A 21,063-nucleotide genomic window follows, 5' to 3' on the forward strand; every position below is an offset into this window, starting at 1 on the left:
TTCACTTCCTAAAACACACGCATTTGCCGCTTTTTTTGACGTGTAAAAAGTAGAACAGATCTTCCAGAAGGGATTTACTGTTTACTGCTCGTATCAGGAACAGATCAGCAAAGGATTAGGTTACCTGAGCCATGGTTGAAAACAGTACGCTTCAGACTCCAGATAACGGAAATGGTGACGGTGATATTAGTAAGCCATATTCCGGGGCATTTTCCTTAGGCTTGCATAAAACCACGCCTGGATTAGAAGGTGAGCACTCAAGCACATCGCCTGCCCCCGAGAACTCCGAAATGCAAAACAGGAAAAGAAACAGAATCTCTTTTGTCTGTCAGGCTTGCAGGAAGTCGAAAACGAAATGTGATAGAGAGAAACCGGAATGTGGCCGATGCATCAAGCATGGGTTGAAGTGTGTTTACGACGTATCGAAGCAACCGGCACCCAGAATTCCCAGTAAAGATGCCATCATATCAAGGCTAGAAAAGGATATGTACTACTGGAAGGATAAAGCTATGAAACTGCTCACCGAGAGAGAGACGAATGACTCGGGTAAAAGATCGGCAAGTCCTACCAATACAAATGCGGCTAATGGAGAAAGTCCCGAGACCAAGAAATTACACACAATGGAAAACTTGTACCAGCAGGATTTTAAGGAGAGCTCAAGTAATGGTGAAGATGATATCGAAGTCAACCTGTATAGAAGCCATCCAACCATGATCATGAGCAAGGTTATGAAAAGAGAAGTTAAGCCCTTGTCTGAAAACTACATTATTATTCAGGACTATTTTTTGAAAATCCTGGTTACTTCAGTATTCCTCGATACCTCCAAAAATACAATGATACCGGCACTTACGGCAAACGCAAATATTACTAGAGCTCAGCCTAGCGTAGCAAATAATCTCTTGAAGTTAAAGGAAATGTTAATCCGACAGTGCCAAACTGATGATGAGAAGAGCCGTGTTAATGAGTTTACCGATAGGATATTACAGAATACGAATTCCAATAGAAACTTGAAAATCGGTATGTTGTTGTCAATGCTTTACAATTCCGTTGGCCACCAATACTTAGAAGATCACTGTCCTCAAGGTGGCGAGTATTCAGATTTATTGAAAAATTTGATCGCTGAGTGTGATGCCATTTTACCACCATATGAAATTATTGAACGCTATAAGAATCATTTCTTCGAATACGTTTATCCGAGTTTACCGTTCATCGAGTTGGATCTTTTTGAAGAGTCTCTCAGTCAAACAATTTTTCCCGATGAAAACGATCCTTCCAGGGTGAAAATACGGATGGGGAGCACTCATTTGAGATCCAAAGTAGAAAATTTAAGTCTACTTTTGGTTATCCTGAAACTATCATACATGTCAATAAGATTTTTAGACCACAAAACAGCAGAGTCAAGTGTTTATTTATCAAAGGAAATAATTGATAAATACCCAATACCGAATGATTTTATCTTGTTAAGTCAAAGATGCTTGGCGTCAGAAAATTGGTGCGCATGTGCTAATGAAAATATCATATCGTGCTTATTATATATTTGGTCGTTTTTTGCCTTTTCGCCTGAAGAGGGTGATTTCTTTCTTGAGCACCCTACTGATGTTATCAGTAGTTTAATAATGATGCTTTCCACTTCGATTGGTCTCCATAGAGATCCATCAGATTTCCCTCAATTAATATCGCCATCCACCTCAGATAAAAGAGTATTGAACCATAGGAGGATACTGTGGTTGAGTATTGTCACTGTTTGTTCGTTTGAAGCAAGTCTCAAGGGTAGACATTCCGTCTCACCAATATCTTTAATGGCATTATTTTTGAATATTAAAGATCCCGATTCCTTGACAGTTTATATGAACAGGGTTAGGAATGATCTGAGCGATCTCAACGATACTAAACTGTTGAGAATTCATGAATTCTCATTTAAGAGGGCGCAACTGGCTTTGCTGTTATCAGATTTGGATAATCTAACAATGACTTACTACGGGAGCTTTCATTTGCATTCAATTGAATTCATTAGAGAAAAACTAGACATTTTCGTAGAAGAAAACTTTCCCATAGTGCCTTTGAAAAGTGTCACACAGGATAAATCTGATTTTGATGATACCGACGTAATATCAGAAATGAACTTATTGTCATCAGAGAATTCTTCTTCATTTCACAGTCGAATAATGAATAAACTATTGATGCTAAGAACCTCAATGGCTATACTTTTACATTTTGAATCATTGATCACTAAGGATAAAAACGTTTTCCCATTCTACAAGAAGTATTTTATGCTCAGTTGTATGGATGCATTGTCATTGATAAACTATTTTAACAAATTCTTCAACGGTGAATATCGATACGCAATTTCTTCTCTGACAAGTTTTAATGTAACAAAGTTCATTCAGTTGGCACTATCTAGTACGATTTTCAGCTTATTGGGGATTGTTCTGAGAATCGGCTTAGCCATCCATATGTTATATTCTGAAATACAAAAGATACCAGGAACAACAGATCCCAGAATAAAGGAATTAAACGATAAAATTGAAAAATTTAGTGTTTTACAAAGAGATCTGGAATCTGCCTTAGAAGGTATATATTGCTCTGCTTCAGAACATTTAAGATTCACATACTTCCCCGTTTTCAAGATGTTAGCTTTATTCGATGTTATTATTCAAAGAATGAGAAAGGGCGAACTATGGCATGGTATATTTAGAATGATCCAAATGGAGCAATTGCATTCGAGAATTATCAAGACGCTAAGCATTACCTTGGGTGTCAAATTGGATAAGAAGGATCGACTGTTGGAGGAATTAATGGGATGCAATCATGTGGCAAAATTTGGGATTGAAGATATAGATGATCTGAACGAAAAAATCAAAAAAGAAATCCAGATTTCCTCAGGCTTGAAACCTCCGGTAAATACGATCGACTCGTTGAACAGTGAACTGTTTGAAAAAACTGCTCCTTCCGTTGCTCAAACATGGAGTTCGTCCTTGGATAATTTAGAAAAGCTGTCATCGGCAGCCGCAGTTAGCCAAAATTTGGACTACCATACCGTTTTACAGCACGGAAACTTACCGGGCGGTTCCAAAGAACAAACGCCGCTGACCGGGATGAACAGCCTAAACAACTCAATGAATGCTACACCAATGGCTGACAATTCATCTGGATCACAACTTCCAAATGGATTCGATCGAAATCAAGCGAATAACACACCTTTCCCAGGATATTTTGGTGGTTTGGATTTATTTGACTATGACTTTTTATTCGGTAACGATTTCGCTTGAAATGCTATTTCTGTAACTTCTATCTATTTATTTCATCGATTAATTAATTTTATATAGCCACGAATTTATGATACTAAGCGAGATTAGACAGCTGCTATTATATATACATACCAGCTGAAGTACGACAGTTTCTGCTTTTTTAAGCCTTTGAAAAATGATTGAACCAGTAGATTTGATCAAGCAAGGCCTTCTCTTTGGCATATTTCACAGCAGGCTTGGCGGTATCGCCTCTTGCAGCAAATCCGTGGGAAACACCACTAAAGAGGTCTATTTGATAGATAGCATGGATTTCCTTCAATTTTTCTTCAGTCAAGTGTCTCAAATTGGCTGGGAAAATCGCATCTTCTTCGGCTGCCGAAATCAATAATGGCTTCCCACTACCAATAGCCTCAATTTCTTCGATGCTAACAAACGAAGGATGTGCAATAGCTGCAGCATTGGCAAGACCTCTGTCAGAATTGATGTGTTGAACGGCAAATTTTGCACCAAAACAGTACCCAACAACACCAATAAACTTCGGGTCATACGTATCCTTCAACGACTTAAAGAATCCGTCAATTATTTTTTTCGTAACCTCGGGTGAATGTTTTTCCTTCCAGGCTTTACGATCAATTGTTTTGTCCAGCGGAATAGAATCACCGAATAAAATATCGGGGATAAAGACCTTGTATCCAGCGTTAGCAAACTGATCCGCAGTCAGCAATATGTTATTGAACCTGTTACCATACACATCTGTCATGACAACGATAACTTTTTCCTGAGGTGATATAGACCCTGTCACGTACGTATCCAAACCAAAGATTTGTTCATGACGTCCCTCGGGAGTCCCTTCATGATAAATGCCTTCGAAGCAACACTTGCCTGGTTGATGAGAAGCCATGATGAGAGGATTATTTGGCTGTATTGTAGCTGCAAGAAGTTGCAAAAGAATTTAAACCTTGCCTTAGTTTTGCAAATGGACTGGTACCCTTTATATATGTTTAATTATATGGCTTGCAATTTGTCATCAAAAAAAAAGTCCGCAGTATTTCCGTCTTAGGCCCGCCATAATAAGATCGATATTTTTTTCATAGTATAGAAACTTGATAATCAATTATTTGTGAAAGCTCGAGGGCTTGAAGAGTTTCATCAGCGTGAAAGAGCAGAGAGCCACAAAACCGACGGTAGACCCTAAGATGAGAGCTGTTTGTCTGTAGTCTGCGTCCTTTGTCGTGGCTTCTTCTGGCAACCCTGGGGTGTTTTTACCAGGATCCAGTGCAGCTTCCGTGATTCTGATGAACAGCTCATTTAGTGAACTTAACCACCTCGATGATATGTGCAATGGGTGGTTCACGAAAAGCTCATCTGCTAGTTCATCGGGTTGCATGTGACATCTTTGTTGCTGTTTATCTAGGTCTGCCTTGGAGGCCACAAATACCAATGGTAGATCTTGTAGGTGGGTGAATTTGTCCAGGAGCGAAACCAAATAGGAGAACGACTCCGGATCGCTCGAATCGTACGTTAGACAGATCACATCACACTCCTTTAATTTTTCTTTATTCTCTAGTATGGCGTATTCTTGTTCGCCCAATTCTTGCAAAATTAGATAGTACTGTTTGCCACCTTTTAGTTCCAAACTGTTGACAGCAATCCTTGGCTTGATCGTTGGAGAATACAACTCTGAGAACGATCTGCCCAAAAAAGCCTCCAATAAAGAACTTTTCCCACAGCATGGCTTCCCGATGACAAAGCAGTTAAAGACTTTCCTGTCGTTAACACTCGATCTATACAGCTTCCCGGAACGACGCCTCATTTTTCTTTGCTTGGTTACTTGTACAGCCAGCTTTGCATCTTCCTGAAAGCCAAAATATACTAAGTATTCTGTAGTCGTGTTATAGTTCAGGAACGTCGTCATACTCCATTGTGCTAGCCAACCTTGTAAAGTAATGCAGCTCTTGTTGTTTACTACCGTAGAGAAGGGGAAGTTTGTCAAGGTCCATGATTTTGGTAATCCCGGTGTACACTTGAAGATATGGTGCAATTCTTGATTATTCAAACCACCATCATTATCGGCATCAAATTTCAAGAAAATATCCACAAGAAATCTGTAACCTTTGGGGCTCAACTCCACACTAGAAGTTTCAGGCACAAACAATCTCGGATGAAGAATTTTATCATTAATACAAAGGGAATCTGTATAATGAAAGGTCCTTAATATGGCCCACGTAGTCTCATGTCTTCCTCTTTCGGCATATATTTTGTTTAGTACAAGAAATCCATCCTTGGTGATACCTTTTCCTGGTACGTATAGCTTTCGATTAGCGTACTCTTGATTATCTTTAGAAATATCGAGTAGCAAATCCTTAATGAAGTTCAGCTCATTTACATCGATACTCTTGTTAAAGCATTTTTTTTGTAGGCCTAATACCTCGTTATCATCCAAATATGAGTCTTGGTTCAAATCACTCAAAAGGAAAATTCTTTTCAAAGCCATGACGGCCAATGGCTTCAATTCTCCCACCATCGCATCAAACAGGGGAGAAATTGGGTGAGTTATAGCCCTTTGACAAAGGTAGAACGCTTGATTGAGATCAAATTGAGTCTTGGCGCTTGTTTTGATACAGGTGTCGATTTCCTTAAATTCCATTAAAATTGGAATAAACTCTTCGTCCTCTACCTTGGTATCAATATCCGCTGATGCCATCATTGCATTCGCATTGGCACTCGATATAGAGTCACACTTGTTTTTGCAAAGAATGACTGGGATATTTAGTCCCAAAGATCTGAAATGAGGTAACCAAAAAAGGGAAACATGCTCGTATGATTCGTGATCGCAATAAACAAGCCAAATGACATCGGCAGATTTCAATTCATGGTCCAAAACCATGAGGTCCGAATCTGTAGTGTCTATAAGTACTGTATTCTTTGGGGAATATGAAGGTGATGACGAAAAGTCTCTTGGGATAGTAATTGGTGGTAAAACGTCTTGTATAATGGGTATGAATTCAGCTTTCGTTAAGGAAACAATTAGACTTGATTTACCAACGCCTTCGTCACCGCATATCACCACTCTAATTGTTTCTTTAGTCATTGTGACGTTTGGTTGTACCGTTCTCGAATCGCCCTTTGGTGTTGTATTTGTTTTTATTTGTTCATTGTTTGAATTTTGTTTTTGGTTTAAAAGCAAAAATCATTATGGTAAACTTGACAGTAACTAAAAAAGAAACCATCGAATAGACCATTTTTGATTAAATGAAACTGGTCGGGGACATGGGGTTGACTATACATATGTTATTTAAGAATTATTAATTGATAATTTAAAAAGCTTCGATCTTAATGACTCGTTTTCTTGTTCTAAAGCTCTGATTCGAGCTTCTGAAGCGTTTGCATCTAATTTCCGTCTTTCTCTTTCGGAAATCCATCTTCTTTGTAGCTCTTCTATTCGTAGGTTCAATTCTTTATTTGGGGTTGCTATTACTTCATTGCTCTGTTGTTGTTCTGAAGAACCCGTGGCTATTAATGAGGAGATGTAGGAATCTATTATGGACTCTAAGGCGGTCTCTATGAATGTGTACAACGATTCTAGTTTTGGTTGAATTACGTTCAAATTTTTCAATGCATTTGGTATTGAGTTTATTGATTTCATTTTTTTGTCAAATTGTATGATGGAGCTTTCTTGTAAGATTTTCTGTAGAATATGGAAAACGTTATTAAGGTGTAATAAAAGATTCTGATTGAATTTGATGAAATTTGTTTCATATTGTGATAGCACCAGATTTTGACCATCCAGAGTATTTATCCGGTTTTTCAATTCATAATTTTCTAAATCCAATTTGTCTAATTGACTTTGTACTATCTCGAATTCCTCAGACTTGTCGATTTGAAGATCGTTTATTTGCTTTTCCAGATCATTGATGTAATTATCCCAGTTGTTTTCCTTTAATTTGTTGATTTTCGTAAGGGTTTCCAATTCTTTGGTCAATATTTTCTCATTTTGTTCCATTCTATTGAAATTTTCCTTCATGTGTTCAAACTCCTCCATCATTACAGATTGTGAGTGTATTTTCTGCTTTAATTGAGATATCAAGAAGTCTTGTTTCTCCATGGTAGCATTCGAATTTTCCTTCAATTCTAAGGAATCTAGTAAAAGGGATTGTTCATTTAGTTTGGACGCTAATAGCTTTTCCAACTTTTGCGATTTTTCAAATTTCAATCTGATAGAATTAATAAACTGGTCATATTCCTTGTGTAGGTTTTCAATGACAATCTCTAACTGAGTGTCCAAGGTTTTCTCAAACCGGGATTCGCTATTTAATATAGGTAAAGACGTACTATTTGCCATTACATTTTCGGCGTCAATATTGTTATTTTCCTCATGTGCCTTTTCATCCAGGTTTTCTTTACTAGACAGTGAGTGATCTTCGAGGTGTGATCCCGCAGGTGAAGATTGAGCCAGTGAAGTGACCTTCTCCTCAGGCTGCGTTCGAGCTCCCTGCAAGAAGTCTTCCAAGAACTTGATAACGAATTTAGATAGAGTGTCCATTTTCTCTAGCACATAGTCTGAGCTCAATTGTAGAGTCTCGTCCAAAACCCCTCTCTCCTCATCATCAAGAATATGGGCATCATCGTCGTCGCCGTTGAAATGGGATAATATAAAGGATAGTAGATTGTTGATTGTGTTGACGATAGTTTCTGAATTTTCCAAATTTTCCTGCACGAACTGCAGCGTGTCTTGATACTCGACCTCCCTTGTGTGTAGGGTCTGTTTCAAACTATTGATCTCGGCATTCAGGCCCTCGATTGTGGAATTCTTGAGTTCATTGTCGTTGATCATCGACGGCAAACTAGCATCCTTGCTGGAAATTTTGCGGATGTATTCATACAGCACCTGGATCTTGATCTTAGCGCTGGTCAGCTCCTTTTCCAAATGCTTGACCTTACTGGAGTCGTTGACTATGGCAGGCTTCAAAGGATCGTTTTGCGATGATCTTGTGGTCAGGGAGTCCCTGAAGGACGGTATGGTCATTCCGGAATCCATCGAGTTTGCGAATTCGCTGTCGTCATCTTCACCGTCGTTGCCACTGTTGTGGAGATGCCTACCGCCACTAATCCAGTGTTGCACCATGACTAGCGTTCTATTTTGTTGTGTTCCCACCTTTTTGATCCAGTATTGCTGATATGAAATTTCGCGATTCCAATTAAAATAATAAATATATATACAAAGAATATATACACAGACAGAGGCAAAACTAAGCCAAAGGCCCAGTTGCATGGGCGTCCTACTCACGACGATTTCGGATTCTTCACGCTTACCTTCTTAGTGGTCAATTGCAGGCCATGCCACCTAGAGATGTCTTCCTTCAGGATCCTATTTACCAGCTGGTGCTGCTTGATGAGAGTCAGCCCGTTAAACTTCTTACTAGTGACATTGATGGCGAACATGGACCCGCAACCACCGGATACGTCTTGCACTTTGCAAGCTTCCGGCTGCAGCTCCTGTTGCAGTTTATCGGTGATCATCTTCTCCTCCGGGGTCATGGCCACCTGCGTAGAGTACCACAGCTTTGGCCCCGTTAGGATCCTTGGCCAGCAAGCTGTCTTCACCAATCTGGAACGTAGCATGGTGTGGGAGGGAGAGTCGTGCTTTCTATTACTGGTTCTTCCCTTTTCGCCCTTATGGTTTGTAGTGGCCAAATGAAAGAAACTTGTCAAGTCTCGGAAATGACAAATCAAAAAGAGAACAGAAGCAAGGCAGAACAAAGAGCGATGTTCAGGCAAGCAATGAGCACCGAGGGTCCCATGGCGCAGGCCATCTTAAAACAACTGGAACGTAGTTTCCCAGACTACAGGTCCTTTGCGTTTGGACTGTACAACGACTCGTACAAGCACAAGGGCCATGCTGGCATGCAGGGCCTTACCTCTGCAGAGACACACTTCCGGATCGAGATGGTCAGCAAGAGATTCGAGGGTGTGAAACTACCACAGCGCCACCGTATGGTGTACTCCCTTTTGCAAGACGAGCTGGCCCAGACGAATGGCATCCATGCGTTGCAGCTGTCATTGAAGACTCCCGAGGAGTACAAGTCCAGGGCCAAGTAGAATAAATGTATATGGTTTCCTACATAGATAAATACTTACGTACGTATAAGCTCTGCTTAATCGTCGTGGACCAGTGTCTTCTCATACTGCTCCAGCGACATCAGGCCCTCGACCTGTTCCACGTTGACGTTGTCGTCCAGCTTCATCTTAACCAACCAGCCGTCTCCCATAGGGTCCTCGTTGACCACGCCCGGGTTCTCCTCCAGGTGGGTGTTGATCTCCTGCACAGTACCATCGGCAGGCTGGTAGATCTCCGAGGCTGATTTGACAGACTCAATGGACCCTAGCGATTCGCTCTGGGCGATCTGGGTGCCCACGTCTGGCAGCTCGACATAGGTCGCGTCCCCCAGGGCGTCAGTAGCATACTTCGTGATCCCGACGAAGGCGATTTTGTCCTGGTGCACAGCTATCCATTCATGCTGAGCTGTGTATCTCACGGCCTGTGGTCCCTGGGATGAGTACAAGAAGGGCAGCTTGTTCTTGTTCAGAGCGTTGCTGGAGTTGTTTCTTAGAAACAGCCTGCCCACGGCAGGCATGCGAGTAGTCCATAGTCTAGTGGTACGTAGCATTGTCGGTATAGCGTGCTCTCCTGTGGATTGCTGTTATCGTATACCAGTTTCTCTGCTTTTGGTGCTGTATATATACAAGAAAGAACCAGCGGAAGTGACTCCGGCACTGGGCGGTGACTCCTCACGACAGTGTCAAAATAGCGATGGGTCGATACGATAAAGACACGATAAAGACAAGGATTTAGCGTATGTAGACGGTGTATATAGAGTGTGTACGTAGTGTGTGTGGGGGGGTGTCATTGCAGTCTGTCCAAGAGGGAGTCGCACTGCTTGTGCAAGCCTTCGTCCTCCTGCTTGAGCTGGAGGAGCAGGTCGCGAACAATGGCCTGCACTGGGGGTCTGAACATGACAAGGAACTTGAGCGTCTGGAACCCCAGCGAACTTCTGGCCGGGTCCAGGCATATGGGCTTGAGGGCATCGAGGTGGCCGGCGTGGAGGCTGGGCAGCTCGCTCATGAGGCGGATGAAGAACCGTCTGTGGTTGTTTTCCAGGAACGGCCCCAGGGACTCGAGCACCTGCAGGGACCACTTGTTGTAGTTGGCCGGTTCCTGGCGCAGCGAGGTCTGGAAGAACCATTCCTCGTTGAGCCACTCGATGATCAGGCTGACGCGCTGCTCGAAGTCCTGGATGAAGAAGGCGAGCAGTTGTTCGCGGATGAGGTCGCTGGCCTCCTGGGCTGCAATTCCCCTCGTGACCAGTCTTATAAGGACGTGGAGCCACGACGACGAGTCGTCGTCGTCCAGTAGGATGGGGGAGGGCGGCAGCGACTTTGACGCTGGGGTGGAGTCCTGGCGGTTGGACAGCTCAAACAACTTCGTGGTCAGCCTGGTAAGGTAGTTTAGCTTTTCATCCTGCGTCAATGAGTCAGGTTGGAAGGGGGGCGCAATCTCCCTCGCGGTGGAGCTGGGTCGGGTGGCACCGCCCGCGTCCTCTTGAGCGGTTTCATCTTGTAGCATCTTTTGCATGCGGTCGTCGTCTTCGGGGTCCTCGGGGTCCTCCGTTGGCTCCTCTACCTCGACTTTGACTTTCTTGCTGTTGTCCGCCAGGCCGTCGTCGTCGCCGTTGTTTACGTCGTCATCGTCTTCGTCATCGTCTGACTTTCTCTTCGRGGACGACGAGGACGGTACCGAGTTCACGTACGTGTTCATCAGGTCCGTGTACCTTGAAGCGACGATAGACAACCCGGATATTAGTCTCGTGGTGTCCATTTGCAAGATAGCCTCCGTGGACAGCTTGATCAGCGTGTCGTTGGGCAGCTGGGTCACGTCCTGATTGGAGTTCGAGCTGTTCATCAGCGAGTACACGGACGAGTACGTGTTGGTGATAGGTTTGGGCGAGTTGTTGAAGAAGTGGTTTCCCTGGTGGGAGGCCTTGTTGAGGGTGTATTTCTGTAGGATTTTCAATTGATCGAGCATGTTTTCCGTTGAGGCTACTGCTGTGAGGGCAGGAACGGGCAAAGAGGCCTTCCTTTCCACGGCCGCGGTGGACTGTAGCGTAGATAGCTGTCTTTTCCATAGCGAGATGTACTTCAGTTTATCCTGCTTGGACAAACTTTTCTTACTGTTGCCCTTGGAGGGGTCGAAGTTCAGGATACCCTTGCTCTTGGTTTCTTCACCAATTACGTGTAGTGTCTGTGAGATCTTGGTCAACTTGGAATAGATCGATGAGCCTGAGCCCGAGCCCGACGACAATGATTTGGTGATGATCTGGTTTTTCAGCCCGAACTGCACGAAGTTCTTGTACGCTCTCTCTACAAACCTCTTGGACAATCTGTAGTTCAGGTCCGGCTTGCCCTCCAACGGGAACTTGGCGTCGACGTTGAACCGCAAGAGGCCGGAAAGAATTCTTATGGTTGTCTGTGGACGTCTCTTGATGATGAAGGACAGGGTGTTGATGATGCCGATAAAGACAGGCGAGACCATGTACTGCTCCTCGATGAGGTAGTTTAGCAGCGTGTCCAGCAGTTTCTTGGCCTCGTTCTCCAGTGCCGACCGGTTTAGCACAGGGTGGTTGTCGGGGACGCTGGCGGAGTTGATGTCGTTGCCGTTGGAGGACTTGGTCTGAGCCAGCACGGCCTCGGACATGAACTTGATCGTGGCCAGCTTGACACCCACGTTCTTATCGATCTGTGCCAGCCATGGCTCGACGTCGCCCTCGTCGTGAGTGGTAGTTTGCAACGGGTACGCGGTCCTCCAGTGCGAGAGTACAAACGCCTTCAATGCGCACAGCTGGTCGAACGTCTCCGCATTCGACGTCTTGGCGACCAGGTCTAGCACCAGCGAGTATGACGCACACATGATGAGCACGATGTTCTTGTACACCAGAACATCCGTGGTGGACTGTGCCATGGCAAGAAGCACGGGCAGGTACTGTGCCGCGATGAACGGCCTCTCCGTGTTGGCAATTGGCGAGTCTACGGACACCACGTCCAGCACCAACTGTGTGAAGAACTTGGCTAGGGGCAACCTCAGCTTGCTGAGGTTGCCGTTGTGGTACATGGACGCCGTGGTCTCGAGGACCTTGGGTAGCATCTCCGTCGGGTTGTTGTGCATGGCCAGCGTCTTGGCCTGTAGCAACTGCTCCATCTCTGCTGACGACATTGCACTGCTCCTGCTGTCTCTGTGCCTGCTGTTAGCAACCATCCTGCTGGTCAAGTACTAATGGTCAAAGTACTGAAATAATACAACTTTTCACTCTATTTCACGTCGCTCTATACGAGGAGGGCGCTAGAACGGCGATTTTCCACCAGAATAAAGAAGAAACCACGTTATAATAAAGCAGATCGAAAGAGAGTTCCCAGCACAGCAGAGCACGACACATCGAGATACACAAACACCATGAAGAGGTCCACGTTGCTGTCGCTGGACGCATTCGCTAAGACCGAAGAGGACGTGCGGGTCCGCACCAAGGCCGGCGGGCTGATCACGCTGTCATGTATCCTGACCACGCTATTCCTGCTAGTGAACGAATGGAGACAATTCAACTCTGTAGTAACTCGGCCGCAGCTGGTGGTAGACCGTGATCGTCACGCGAAGCTGGAGCTGAACGTGGACGTGACGTTCCCGTCGATGCCATGCGACCTGGTGAACCTCGACATCATGGACGACTCTGGGGAGCTGCAACTGGACATACTTGATGCCGGATTCACGATGACCAGGCTGGACCGTGAGGGCAATTCCGTGGGTGACGCTGCTGAACTGCATGTTGGTGGGAATGGCGAAGCTGTCACGCCGGCCAACGACGACCCCAACTACTGTGGGCCCTGCTACGGTTCCAAGGACCAGACACAAAACGACAATTTGGCTCAGGCAGACAAGGTGTGCTGTCAAGACTGTGACGCGGTGAGGTCCGCGTATCTGGAGTCAGGATGGGCGTTTTTTGACGGGAAGAACATCGAGCAATGTGAAAGAGAGGGCTACGTGAACAGGATTAACGAGCACCTACACGAGGGTTGCCGGATCGAGGGGTCTGCGCAGATCAACCGAATTCAGGGGAACATCCACTTTGCTCCTGGCAAGCCATACCAGAACATCCATGGCCACTTCCACGATACTTCGCTGTACGACAAGACATCCGACCTGAACTTCAACCACATCGTCAATCACCTGAGCTTCGGCAAGCCAATCCAGTCGCACCACAAACTGCTGGCCAACGCCAAGCGCCACGGCGACGCCGTGGCCTCCACGGCCCCCTTGGACGGGCGCCAGGTGTTTCCGGACATTGCCACGCACTTTCACCAGTTCTCGTACTTTGCCAAGATCGTCCCCACCAGGTACGAGTACCTAGACAGTGAGGTCATCGAGACCGCTCAGTTCAGTGCCACGTACCACTCGCGACCCCTCATTGGTGGGAGGGATAAGGACCACCCCAACACGATCCACACCAGGGGCGGCATCCCGGGCCTGTTCGTGTTCTTCGAGATGTCTCCGCTTAAGGTCATCAACAAGGAACAACACGGCCAGAGCTGGTCCGGCTTCATCCTGAACTGTATCACCAGCATTGGCGGTGTCCTGGCTGTGGGCACCGTCATGGACAAGCTGCTCTACAAGGCGCAGAGATCGATTTGGGGCAAGAAGAGCCAGTAGATCGCATACACTTAAAAGCTTCTGTATACTATTTTATCATGTATAGAAATTTATATCATTACTACCTTATACACATCACGCCGTACGAATATCGCGACCTACGAGGCTTGGCGTGAAAAAAGTGGAAAGCAAAAGTTGTAAAGTAAAAGTTATGAAGCAAAGACAGAACAAGAATGTGGCTACGTGCAGCGCTGTGATAGAACACCAGGAAGCCATTGCCATTTGCTGCTTGACCCTTACCACGACCCTTCCACTAGAGCAACCCGAGAGATCATGGTGGTCCAAGCCCGTTTTGCCTCGGGCACCTCGTTGCCAGACTTGAAACCAAAATCTACTTCCACTTCCATATCCATACCCATGCAAAATGTCATGAACAGGCCCGTTACCGAACAGGACTCCCTTTACCACATATGCGCCAACATCCAGAGAAGGCTCGAGGCTCTGCCTCAGCTGAAGCCGTTTTTACAATTGGCCTACCAGTCAAGCGAAGTCCTGAGCGAAAGACAGTCTCTTCTGTTGTCTCAGAAGCAGAATCAAGAGCTTCTCAAGTCCAACGATACGAATAGAGACAGTAGCGACATGGCACCCACGTTGCGGTCGAGCTCCATCTCCACAGCCACAAGTCTAATGTCGATGGAGGGCATATCGTACACGAATTCCAACCCGTCTACAAACTCTAACATGGAGGACACACTGCTGACTTTCAGTATGGGCATCCTGCCCATTACCAGGGACTGTGACCCTGTGACGCAGCTGTCCCAATTGTTCCAACAGGGCGCTCCTCTGTGTATAGTGTTCAACTCGGTGAAACCGCAGTTCAAGCTGCCCGTCATAGCCTCTGATGATGTGAAAGTATGTAAAAAATCCATCTACGATTTCATTTTGGGCTGCAAGAAACATTTTGCATTTAACGATGAAGAGCTCTTTACTATCTCTGATGTGTTTGCCAATTCGACCTCCCAATTGGTCAAAGTGGTGGAGGTAGTGGAAACGCTACTGAATTCCAGTCCAAATATCTTTCCCTCCAGAGACAAAACACAGCAAACCTTGACTGCAGAAAATCAACAGCATCTTCAACAGCAGATTCCTTCAAAAAAACATATTGAGTACGTTAAGATTATCAAAGAATTCGTCGCAACAGAAAGAAAGTACGTTCATGATTTAGAGATTTTGGACAAGTATAGACAACAGCTATTGGACAGTGACCTGATCACGTCTGAAGAGCTTTATATGTTGTTCCCCAACTTGAGTGACGCGATAGATTTTCAAAGAAGATTTTTAGTATCCCTGGAGATCAATGCTCTAGTAGAACCTTCTAAGCAGAGAACCGGTGCTCTTTTCATGCATTCCAAACATTTTTTCAAGCTTTATGAGCCTTGGTCCATTGGTCAAAATGCGGCCATCGAGTTTCTTACTTCCACTTTAAACAAAATGAGATCTGATGAATCGCAGAAGTTCATAATCAACAATAAACTAGAATTGCAGTCTTTCCTCTACAAACCGGTGCAACGGCTCTGCAGGTATCCTCTATTGATTAAGGAATTGGTGGCTTACTCTAGTGATGACAACAATACAAGAGAACTGGAAGCTGCCTTGGATATCTCCAAGAATATCGCAAGGAGTATCAACGAGAACCAAAGAAGAACTGAAAATCACCAAGTGGTAAAAAAACTTTATGGTAGAGTGGTAAATTGGAAGGGCTATAGAATCTCTAAGTTTGGTGAATTATTGTACTTCGATAAAGTGTTCATTTCCACAACAAACAATTCTACGGAACCTGAAAGAGAATTCGAAGTTTATCTTTTTGAAAAAATTATCATATTGTTTTCAGAAGTAATAGCTAAGAAATCCACATCATCACTAATGCTCAAGAAAAAATCTTCCGCCTCAGCATCAATGTCCAACTCGGGAGCAATGGACAACAATAACAGTCCTCACCATAATTATCATAAGAGACACAGCAATAGTAGTAGTAGTAATAATATCCATTTATCGTCTTCGTCAGCAGCGGCAATAATAAATTCCAATATCAACGGCGGTGATAACAATTCCAACAATTCATCGTCATCTTCATTATTCAATATATACACCAATGAACCTAAACTGGATCTGAGAGGTAGAATTATGATAATGAATCTAAACCAAATTATACCACAAAACAACAGATCATTAAACATTACGTGGGAATCCATAAAAGAGCAAGGAAATTTCCTTTTAAAGTTCAAAAATGAAGAAACGAGAGATAATTGGTCATCTTGCCTACAACAATTGATCCACGATTTGAAAAATGAGCAGTTCAAGGCAAGACACCACTCTACGACATCCACATCATCTACAGCTAAATCATCTTTGCTTATGTCACCCACAGGGACCATGACTACGCCAAATCACCATAATAGTCGTCATACCCATGATAGCATGGCGTCTTACTCTAGTTCCCATATGAAGAGGGTCTCTGATGTTTTACCTAAACGTAGAACTACTTCATCAAGTTTCGAAAGCGAAATCAAATCCATTTCAGAAAATTTCAAAAATTCCATCCCAGAATCTTCTATACTTCTAAGGATATCATATAACAGTACTACCAACGTTAACAACACCGAAATCTTTACGCTTTTAGTAGAAAAGGTATGGAGTTTCGATGATTTGATAGCCGCTATTAACTCTAAAATATCGAATACCCATAATAGTTCTGCTTTGCCCATCAATAAGGTTAAGTACCAAGACGAAGATGGAGACTTTGTTATACTTGGCAGTGAGGAGGACTGGAATGTTGCTAAGGAAATGTTGGCAGAAAACAACGAGAAATTTTTAAACATTCGTTTGAGTTGATAAATAGAGTAAGTACAACAATAGCAGTAAACAAATACAATTAGATAGAGAAGAACAGACTTTTAAGTTATATTCATTGTATTTATTTGATATTTAACGATAAAATATTTATGTGGCAGAAATGTATAAGTTAAAAAGGGAAAGAAGAAAAATAAAGAATAAGTTGTTGTTTTTATTTTGTATATTTTTTGGTTGTTTTTTTTTTATTTCATGCAAATATAAGAGAATGGGGGTGTTTAAAAAAATATGAGTCCTGTGAATAAAAAAGAGAAAAAATAGATCATCAATATGTAAATGTATTTGCTGTTGTGAATTTTTTATTTTATTTTTTTAGTGTTTTTTAATATGTTGTAAAATGCATTTTGTCGTTTCAGCGAGTTTTCTTGAGGTTACTACCATCATTGAAATCACAATCCGTGGATGAAGTTGATCTTTTCTTTAGGTGTGTAGGGGCAGCGTATGAGTGTGCACTGACCATGGGTCTGATGGGCATTAATCTTTTTGAGCGCATCGGTAAATTTTGTAGCAACTTTCTGTTTGACATAAGAGACGGTGTGGTGGGGGTTAGTGGGCTTGGCCAAAAGATGTTTGAGTTTTGTGGAATACTCAACGATCTTTTGAAAGAATATTGAGTGGACGAGAACGAATTCGAATGGGCGTGATGATATGCAGAATCTGGGGTTGTCATAGAGCTTGAAGTCTTGTAAGGAGAAGTGAATGGGGATGGGGAGGACGAAGATGATGTTGGGGTGAATGCAAAGGGCGTAGAGATGTTCTCTTTGGTTAATCTTCTTATATGAGTATGATCTGAGAAATAATCTGTGGCGGCGGAGGAAGAAGCAGTGGCGCTCTTTGGGGTGGTGGTATTCGGATAGACGCAAGCTAATGGGTCGTCCTCGAAGGATTGAGCAAAGATGTTACTGTACATGGTTTCCAGTTCTTGGGAACGGTAGAATTCCTCCAATTTCAACTGAACGCAATAGTTCTGTAATGCGTCCAAGAGGGATTTTGCCGGGGAGGCCTTATTATGGTTTAGGTATTTCGATTTGAAGCTGGAGGGGAAGGAATCTTGGTCCATGGCGATGTCCAATAGCAAGTTTGAAATCTCGGATAAGCTGATGTCGAGATCCTGGGCGGGTCCCTCCGGAGCCAAATCGAAATTCTCCCAAACGTTTGAATTGTAGTAGTTTAAAGACAACTTGATGAGGTTAATTGCACCCAGCGCAATTAAGGAACGATCATACTTAAATGATAGTTCGAGGTTGAAGGAAGCCAATTCGCACAACATGATGGCGCCCAGTTTTATTTCATTGATGTTAAAAGCGGGGCCCTGAGGCGAGGATTTATTAATAGCAGTACCAGCAGCATCGTTTAATAAGGCCAGTTTCTGTTGAATGAAAGCTTCCAAGGGGGCAGAGAGCGTGGGGGTAGACAGCAATGGGGACGTGGACTGGAACAGGAATATATCGATGAACGAGTCGAATGTAGCGGACTGGCAGATGGACCAGTCGAGGGATTTGAAGAGATGCATTTCCATGGAGGTGAACTGTTTTATGGAATATTGGTTGCAACACAAGTTCTGCAAGACTTTCAACGTGGCCATTCTGTTCTTGGAGTCCCAGAACTTGGATGAGATCCACAGCGCGGTAAGCGACAGGAGCTGGTAATTGTAGCTCTTGATGATGAAGCGCGAGGAGTACTTGTCCAGGATGGTGAACGTGAGGAACAGAGTGGACGTCGAGAGATTGAGTCGTGTGTGGCAGTACATGATGAAGTCGAAGATCAGGAACCGCATTTTCGGGTTGACCTGCGGCTGAGACGTGAAGTTGGTCAGGCTGTACAGCGGTTTTTCCGTTTGCGAAAGTTGGAAGTAATGGTTCAATTGGTCATTGTTGTACTCGCTGATGGCCGAATGGTGCGATTGCAGTTCTCTTTTCACGAGGTTGGAGTTTTTCGACTTGGCGTTGGCAATAGACCGTCTCTTTTGCAAGAGCAGGGACAGGTTTGGATATGCTGTGGTCGTGGTCGTGGTCGTGGCAGCAGCAGCAGCAGCGGGTGCATAGCTCGCGTTAGCGTATCTAACTATGGTGTCTTTCAATATGGCCATAATAGCAAAGGGCGTGTCGAATCAGTGTATTGAACGAAGGGGGAGGGGAGAAATGGAAATGCAATGGGATGGGGGGGGGGAATGCTATGGATCAGAAAAACAAATGCAGAGGGGAAAACCAAATGAAAGATGCAGTGGGAATGGAGATAATGCTTGCTTTTTTATGCTGGTATAGAAAAAGAGAAAGACAGAGATAAAAGAAAAGAGAGAGACAGAGAGAGAAGAAAAAAAAAGATTTAGGTTAGCAGAGGAGGCTATTCGTGGTTCAATCCTAATGGGTATAGTCCTCTTTCCTCAAAAATCCATTTGTCTGGCACACCAAAGAAGAAACAAGTAGTAGAAAGACGTTCATACAAAGAAAGAAAAGAGAAAGCCTCGAGAACACTACAGATATACAATTTATAAATAACCAGAAAGCGGAAAAGATGAGGGCGAAAACGAAGGACCAAAGTGGAAATGTGGCACTCGAACAGCAATCCGATAATACAAAGATGCAACTCGACCTTTGCGGTGCGAAAGAGAAAGAGTAGGCTTGGTCCTTTCTTTTTCTTGCCTGATAATTTTTCACTTTTTCTTTTTCTTTCTTTTTTTTTTTTTTTTTGTGTGCAATTTGGAAAAGGCGAGTGCTTATTTTAGGGTTCATACCAAGATTTCCCCAGAGGGAAAACCGCCCACTTTACCTATCGCAATGAAAGAGACCGATCGGTATCAGCATACCATACTGTATTCTTACTCTTAGTACCGTCCGTCTCGAGAGTAGTAGTAGATAGTGGGAATTTTTCGTTACAGGGTCAAGTGGTCAAACGAGACGGACGGCGGCATCTAGCCGTCGGCAAAACCCGCCTGGTTTTTGCCCAAAACGGCAAAACAGCCCTGCACCGCGGCTCAGCAAAGAAGGCCCCGTTTCCGCATCGGGAAATTTCCCGATGCGGAAACTCGGTCTGTGCGGCACCTTCTGTCAGCCCCGCCATGGCCCGCACAGAAGGTGCCGCACCCCTGGGCAGGAGTTTTTGTCGTGGGGCGCGACAAGACAGGTGCTGCTGTGCCGATAACGGTTTTGCAGCCGCAATAGGCAGTTTGATTGTGGCTGCACGGGACAGTAATTTATTACTTGGCTATTTACATGTACTTACGATGGTTGTATATCACTTTTAAGGGGCCCGGGACGATGATGACGAGGACGGATCCGGCTTGATTCGGTCGACGAAACGGGCCATGCGGTCCCTCGCATTGTCCAGGCTGTCCAGGGCCGGGCGGACGTCGACGTGGAACGTGGGCATTCCGTTCTCGTCGTCGGGTCCTCCGTAGAAGTCGAGGACGTATCTGACTTCTTTGAAGGTCGGCTGCTGTTGGTGCTCGCTGCGCTCGCCTCGCAGCACTATCCAGTCGTGCCTGTCGAAGGGCAATTCTTGGCTGAAGCGGGAGGGGAAGAGTAGGCCGCATAGGTGCATCCAGCGGGCGCGAGGGCTCAGAACACCCGGTTTGCCCATGAACTTGAGTAGTTTGGGCTGCACGTGGCTCTGGTCCGTGTGCGGTTGCTCCCAGTCGAGGACCTCCTGCCAGCACCCTTCGTTGAGAAAGTTGTGGACCTGCACCATTGACTCTACGGCGTCCTCGGCCACGTCAGCGCTATCGCCTATCTTACCCTTTCTGACCATTGCGTTGTACATCTGCTGCGGAGAGGGATACTCCCAGAACTCGTTGCTGTCCGGGCTCTTCGGGATGCTGGATACGGTGCGGTCGGCGGGCAGGTCGAGCTTCTGGCCAGGCTGCCTGGCGGCGGTGAGCTCGGGCATGTTGTTGAGCGGGTTTATCTGCTCTGTGTCTGCTTGCATGACAGGGCACTCGGACGATGACGACTTGTGCATGACTGGGCACTCTGATGGTGCAGATGCAGGTGCAGATGCAGATGCAGATGCAGATGCAGCACCACAGGCTGCGCTCTTGGTAGTATTTTTCTGATCAGCCCAAAACCAACCCATGTTTGTAGTTCTTTAGGTAGCTCTGTGCGTATTTCTGTGTGCTGGTTCAGTACTAATCTCTTTTTTTTTTTTGCTTGATCTTCGCTTTTAAAGATGAGAATGATTTGATTACCTTTTCACGGTGAAAAAAAAAAAAAAAAA

The 21,063-nt window shown here is 44.5% G+C and overlaps 12 protein-coding genes across 12 annotated transcripts; 4 read left to right on the forward strand and 8 right to left on the reverse strand.

The window, feature by feature from the left end:
- Window positions 1-131: 131 nt before the first annotated feature.
- OAF1 (oleate-activated transcription factor OAF1) lies at window positions 132-3,269 on the forward strand (the record flags this gene model as incomplete). The annotated part of the gene is made up of 1 exon (XM_018363268.1): window positions 132-3,269. The coding sequence occupies one exon, from the start codon at window positions 132-134 to the stop codon at window positions 3,267-3,269; it is 3,138 nt and encodes a 1,045-aa protein (XP_018224060.1).
- A 139-nt stretch (window positions 3,270-3,408) lies between these two features.
- AIM2 lies at window positions 3,409-4,149 on the reverse strand (the record flags this gene model as incomplete). The annotated part of the gene is made up of 1 exon (XM_018363269.1): window positions 3,409-4,149. The coding sequence occupies one exon, from the start codon at window positions 4,147-4,149 to the stop codon at window positions 3,409-3,411; it is 741 nt and encodes a 246-aa protein (XP_018224061.1).
- Window positions 4,150-4,362: 213 nt separating this feature from the next.
- On the reverse strand, window positions 4,363-6,339 carry GEM1 (ERMES complex Ca(2+)-binding regulatory GTPase GEM1; the record flags this gene model as incomplete). Its single annotated transcript, XM_018363270.1, has 1 exon — window positions 4,363-6,339. The coding sequence occupies one exon, from the start codon at window positions 6,337-6,339 to the stop codon at window positions 4,363-4,365; it is 1,977 nt and encodes a 658-aa protein (XP_018224062.1).
- A 204-nt stretch (window positions 6,340-6,543) lies between these two features.
- Window positions 6,544-8,520, reverse strand: SPC72 (gamma-tubulin complex subunit SPC72; the record flags this gene model as incomplete). Its single annotated transcript, XM_018363271.1, has 1 exon — window positions 6,544-8,520. The coding sequence occupies one exon, from the start codon at window positions 8,518-8,520 to the stop codon at window positions 6,544-6,546; it is 1,977 nt and encodes a 658-aa protein (XP_018224063.1).
- An 11-nt stretch (window positions 8,521-8,531) lies between these two features.
- On the reverse strand, window positions 8,532-8,870 carry BOL3 (Bol3p; the record flags this gene model as incomplete). The annotated part of the gene is made up of 1 exon (XM_018363272.1): window positions 8,532-8,870. One exon carries the CDS (start codon window positions 8,868-8,870, stop codon window positions 8,532-8,534), a length of 339 nt encoding a protein of 112 aa, XP_018224064.1.
- A 54-nt stretch (window positions 8,871-8,924) lies between these two features.
- Window positions 8,925-9,347, forward strand: BOL1 (Bol1p; the record flags this gene model as incomplete). The annotated part of the gene is made up of 1 exon (XM_018363273.1): window positions 8,925-9,347. The coding sequence occupies one exon, from the start codon at window positions 8,925-8,927 to the stop codon at window positions 9,345-9,347; it is 423 nt and encodes a 140-aa protein (XP_018224065.1).
- A 56-nt stretch (window positions 9,348-9,403) lies between these two features.
- On the reverse strand, window positions 9,404-9,916 carry GCV3 (glycine decarboxylase subunit H; the record flags this gene model as incomplete). Its single annotated transcript, XM_018363274.1, has 1 exon — window positions 9,404-9,916. The coding sequence occupies one exon, from the start codon at window positions 9,914-9,916 to the stop codon at window positions 9,404-9,406; it is 513 nt and encodes a 170-aa protein (XP_018224066.1).
- A 236-nt stretch (window positions 9,917-10,152) lies between these two features.
- Window positions 10,153-12,558, reverse strand: PTA1 (RNA-processing protein PTA1; the record flags this gene model as incomplete). Its single annotated transcript, XM_018363275.1, has 1 exon — window positions 10,153-12,558. The coding sequence occupies one exon, from the start codon at window positions 12,556-12,558 to the stop codon at window positions 10,153-10,155; it is 2,406 nt and encodes an 801-aa protein (XP_018224067.1).
- A 195-nt stretch (window positions 12,559-12,753) lies between these two features.
- Window positions 12,754-14,001, forward strand: ERV46 (retrograde cargo receptor ERV46; the record flags this gene model as incomplete). Its single annotated transcript, XM_018363276.1, has 1 exon — window positions 12,754-14,001. The coding sequence occupies one exon, from the start codon at window positions 12,754-12,756 to the stop codon at window positions 13,999-14,001; it is 1,248 nt and encodes a 415-aa protein (XP_018224068.1).
- Window positions 14,002-14,274: 273 nt separating this feature from the next.
- Window positions 14,275-16,833, forward strand: CDC24 (Rho family guanine nucleotide exchange factor CDC24; the record flags this gene model as incomplete). Its single annotated transcript, XM_018363277.1, has 1 exon — window positions 14,275-16,833. The coding sequence occupies one exon, from the start codon at window positions 14,275-14,277 to the stop codon at window positions 16,831-16,833; it is 2,559 nt and encodes an 852-aa protein (XP_018224069.1).
- A 370-nt stretch (window positions 16,834-17,203) lies between these two features.
- CLN3 (cyclin CLN3) lies at window positions 17,204-18,940 on the reverse strand (the record flags this gene model as incomplete). Its single annotated transcript, XM_018363278.1, has 1 exon — window positions 17,204-18,940. One exon carries the CDS (start codon window positions 18,938-18,940, stop codon window positions 17,204-17,206), a length of 1,737 nt encoding a protein of 578 aa, XP_018224070.1.
- A 1,151-nt stretch (window positions 18,941-20,091) lies between these two features.
- On the reverse strand, window positions 20,092-20,922 carry CYC3 (holocytochrome c synthase CYC3; the record flags this gene model as incomplete). Its single annotated transcript, XM_018363279.1, has 1 exon — window positions 20,092-20,922. One exon carries the CDS (start codon window positions 20,920-20,922, stop codon window positions 20,092-20,094), a length of 831 nt encoding a protein of 276 aa, XP_018224071.1.
- Window positions 20,923-21,063: the final 141 nt, after the last annotated feature.

Source organism: Saccharomyces eubayanus, chromosome I, assembly GCF_001298625.1.
Source record: "Saccharomyces eubayanus strain FM1318 chromosome I, whole genome shotgun sequence".
In the NCBI taxonomy this organism is placed as follows: domain Eukaryota; kingdom Fungi; phylum Ascomycota; class Saccharomycetes; order Saccharomycetales; family Saccharomycetaceae; genus Saccharomyces; species Saccharomyces eubayanus.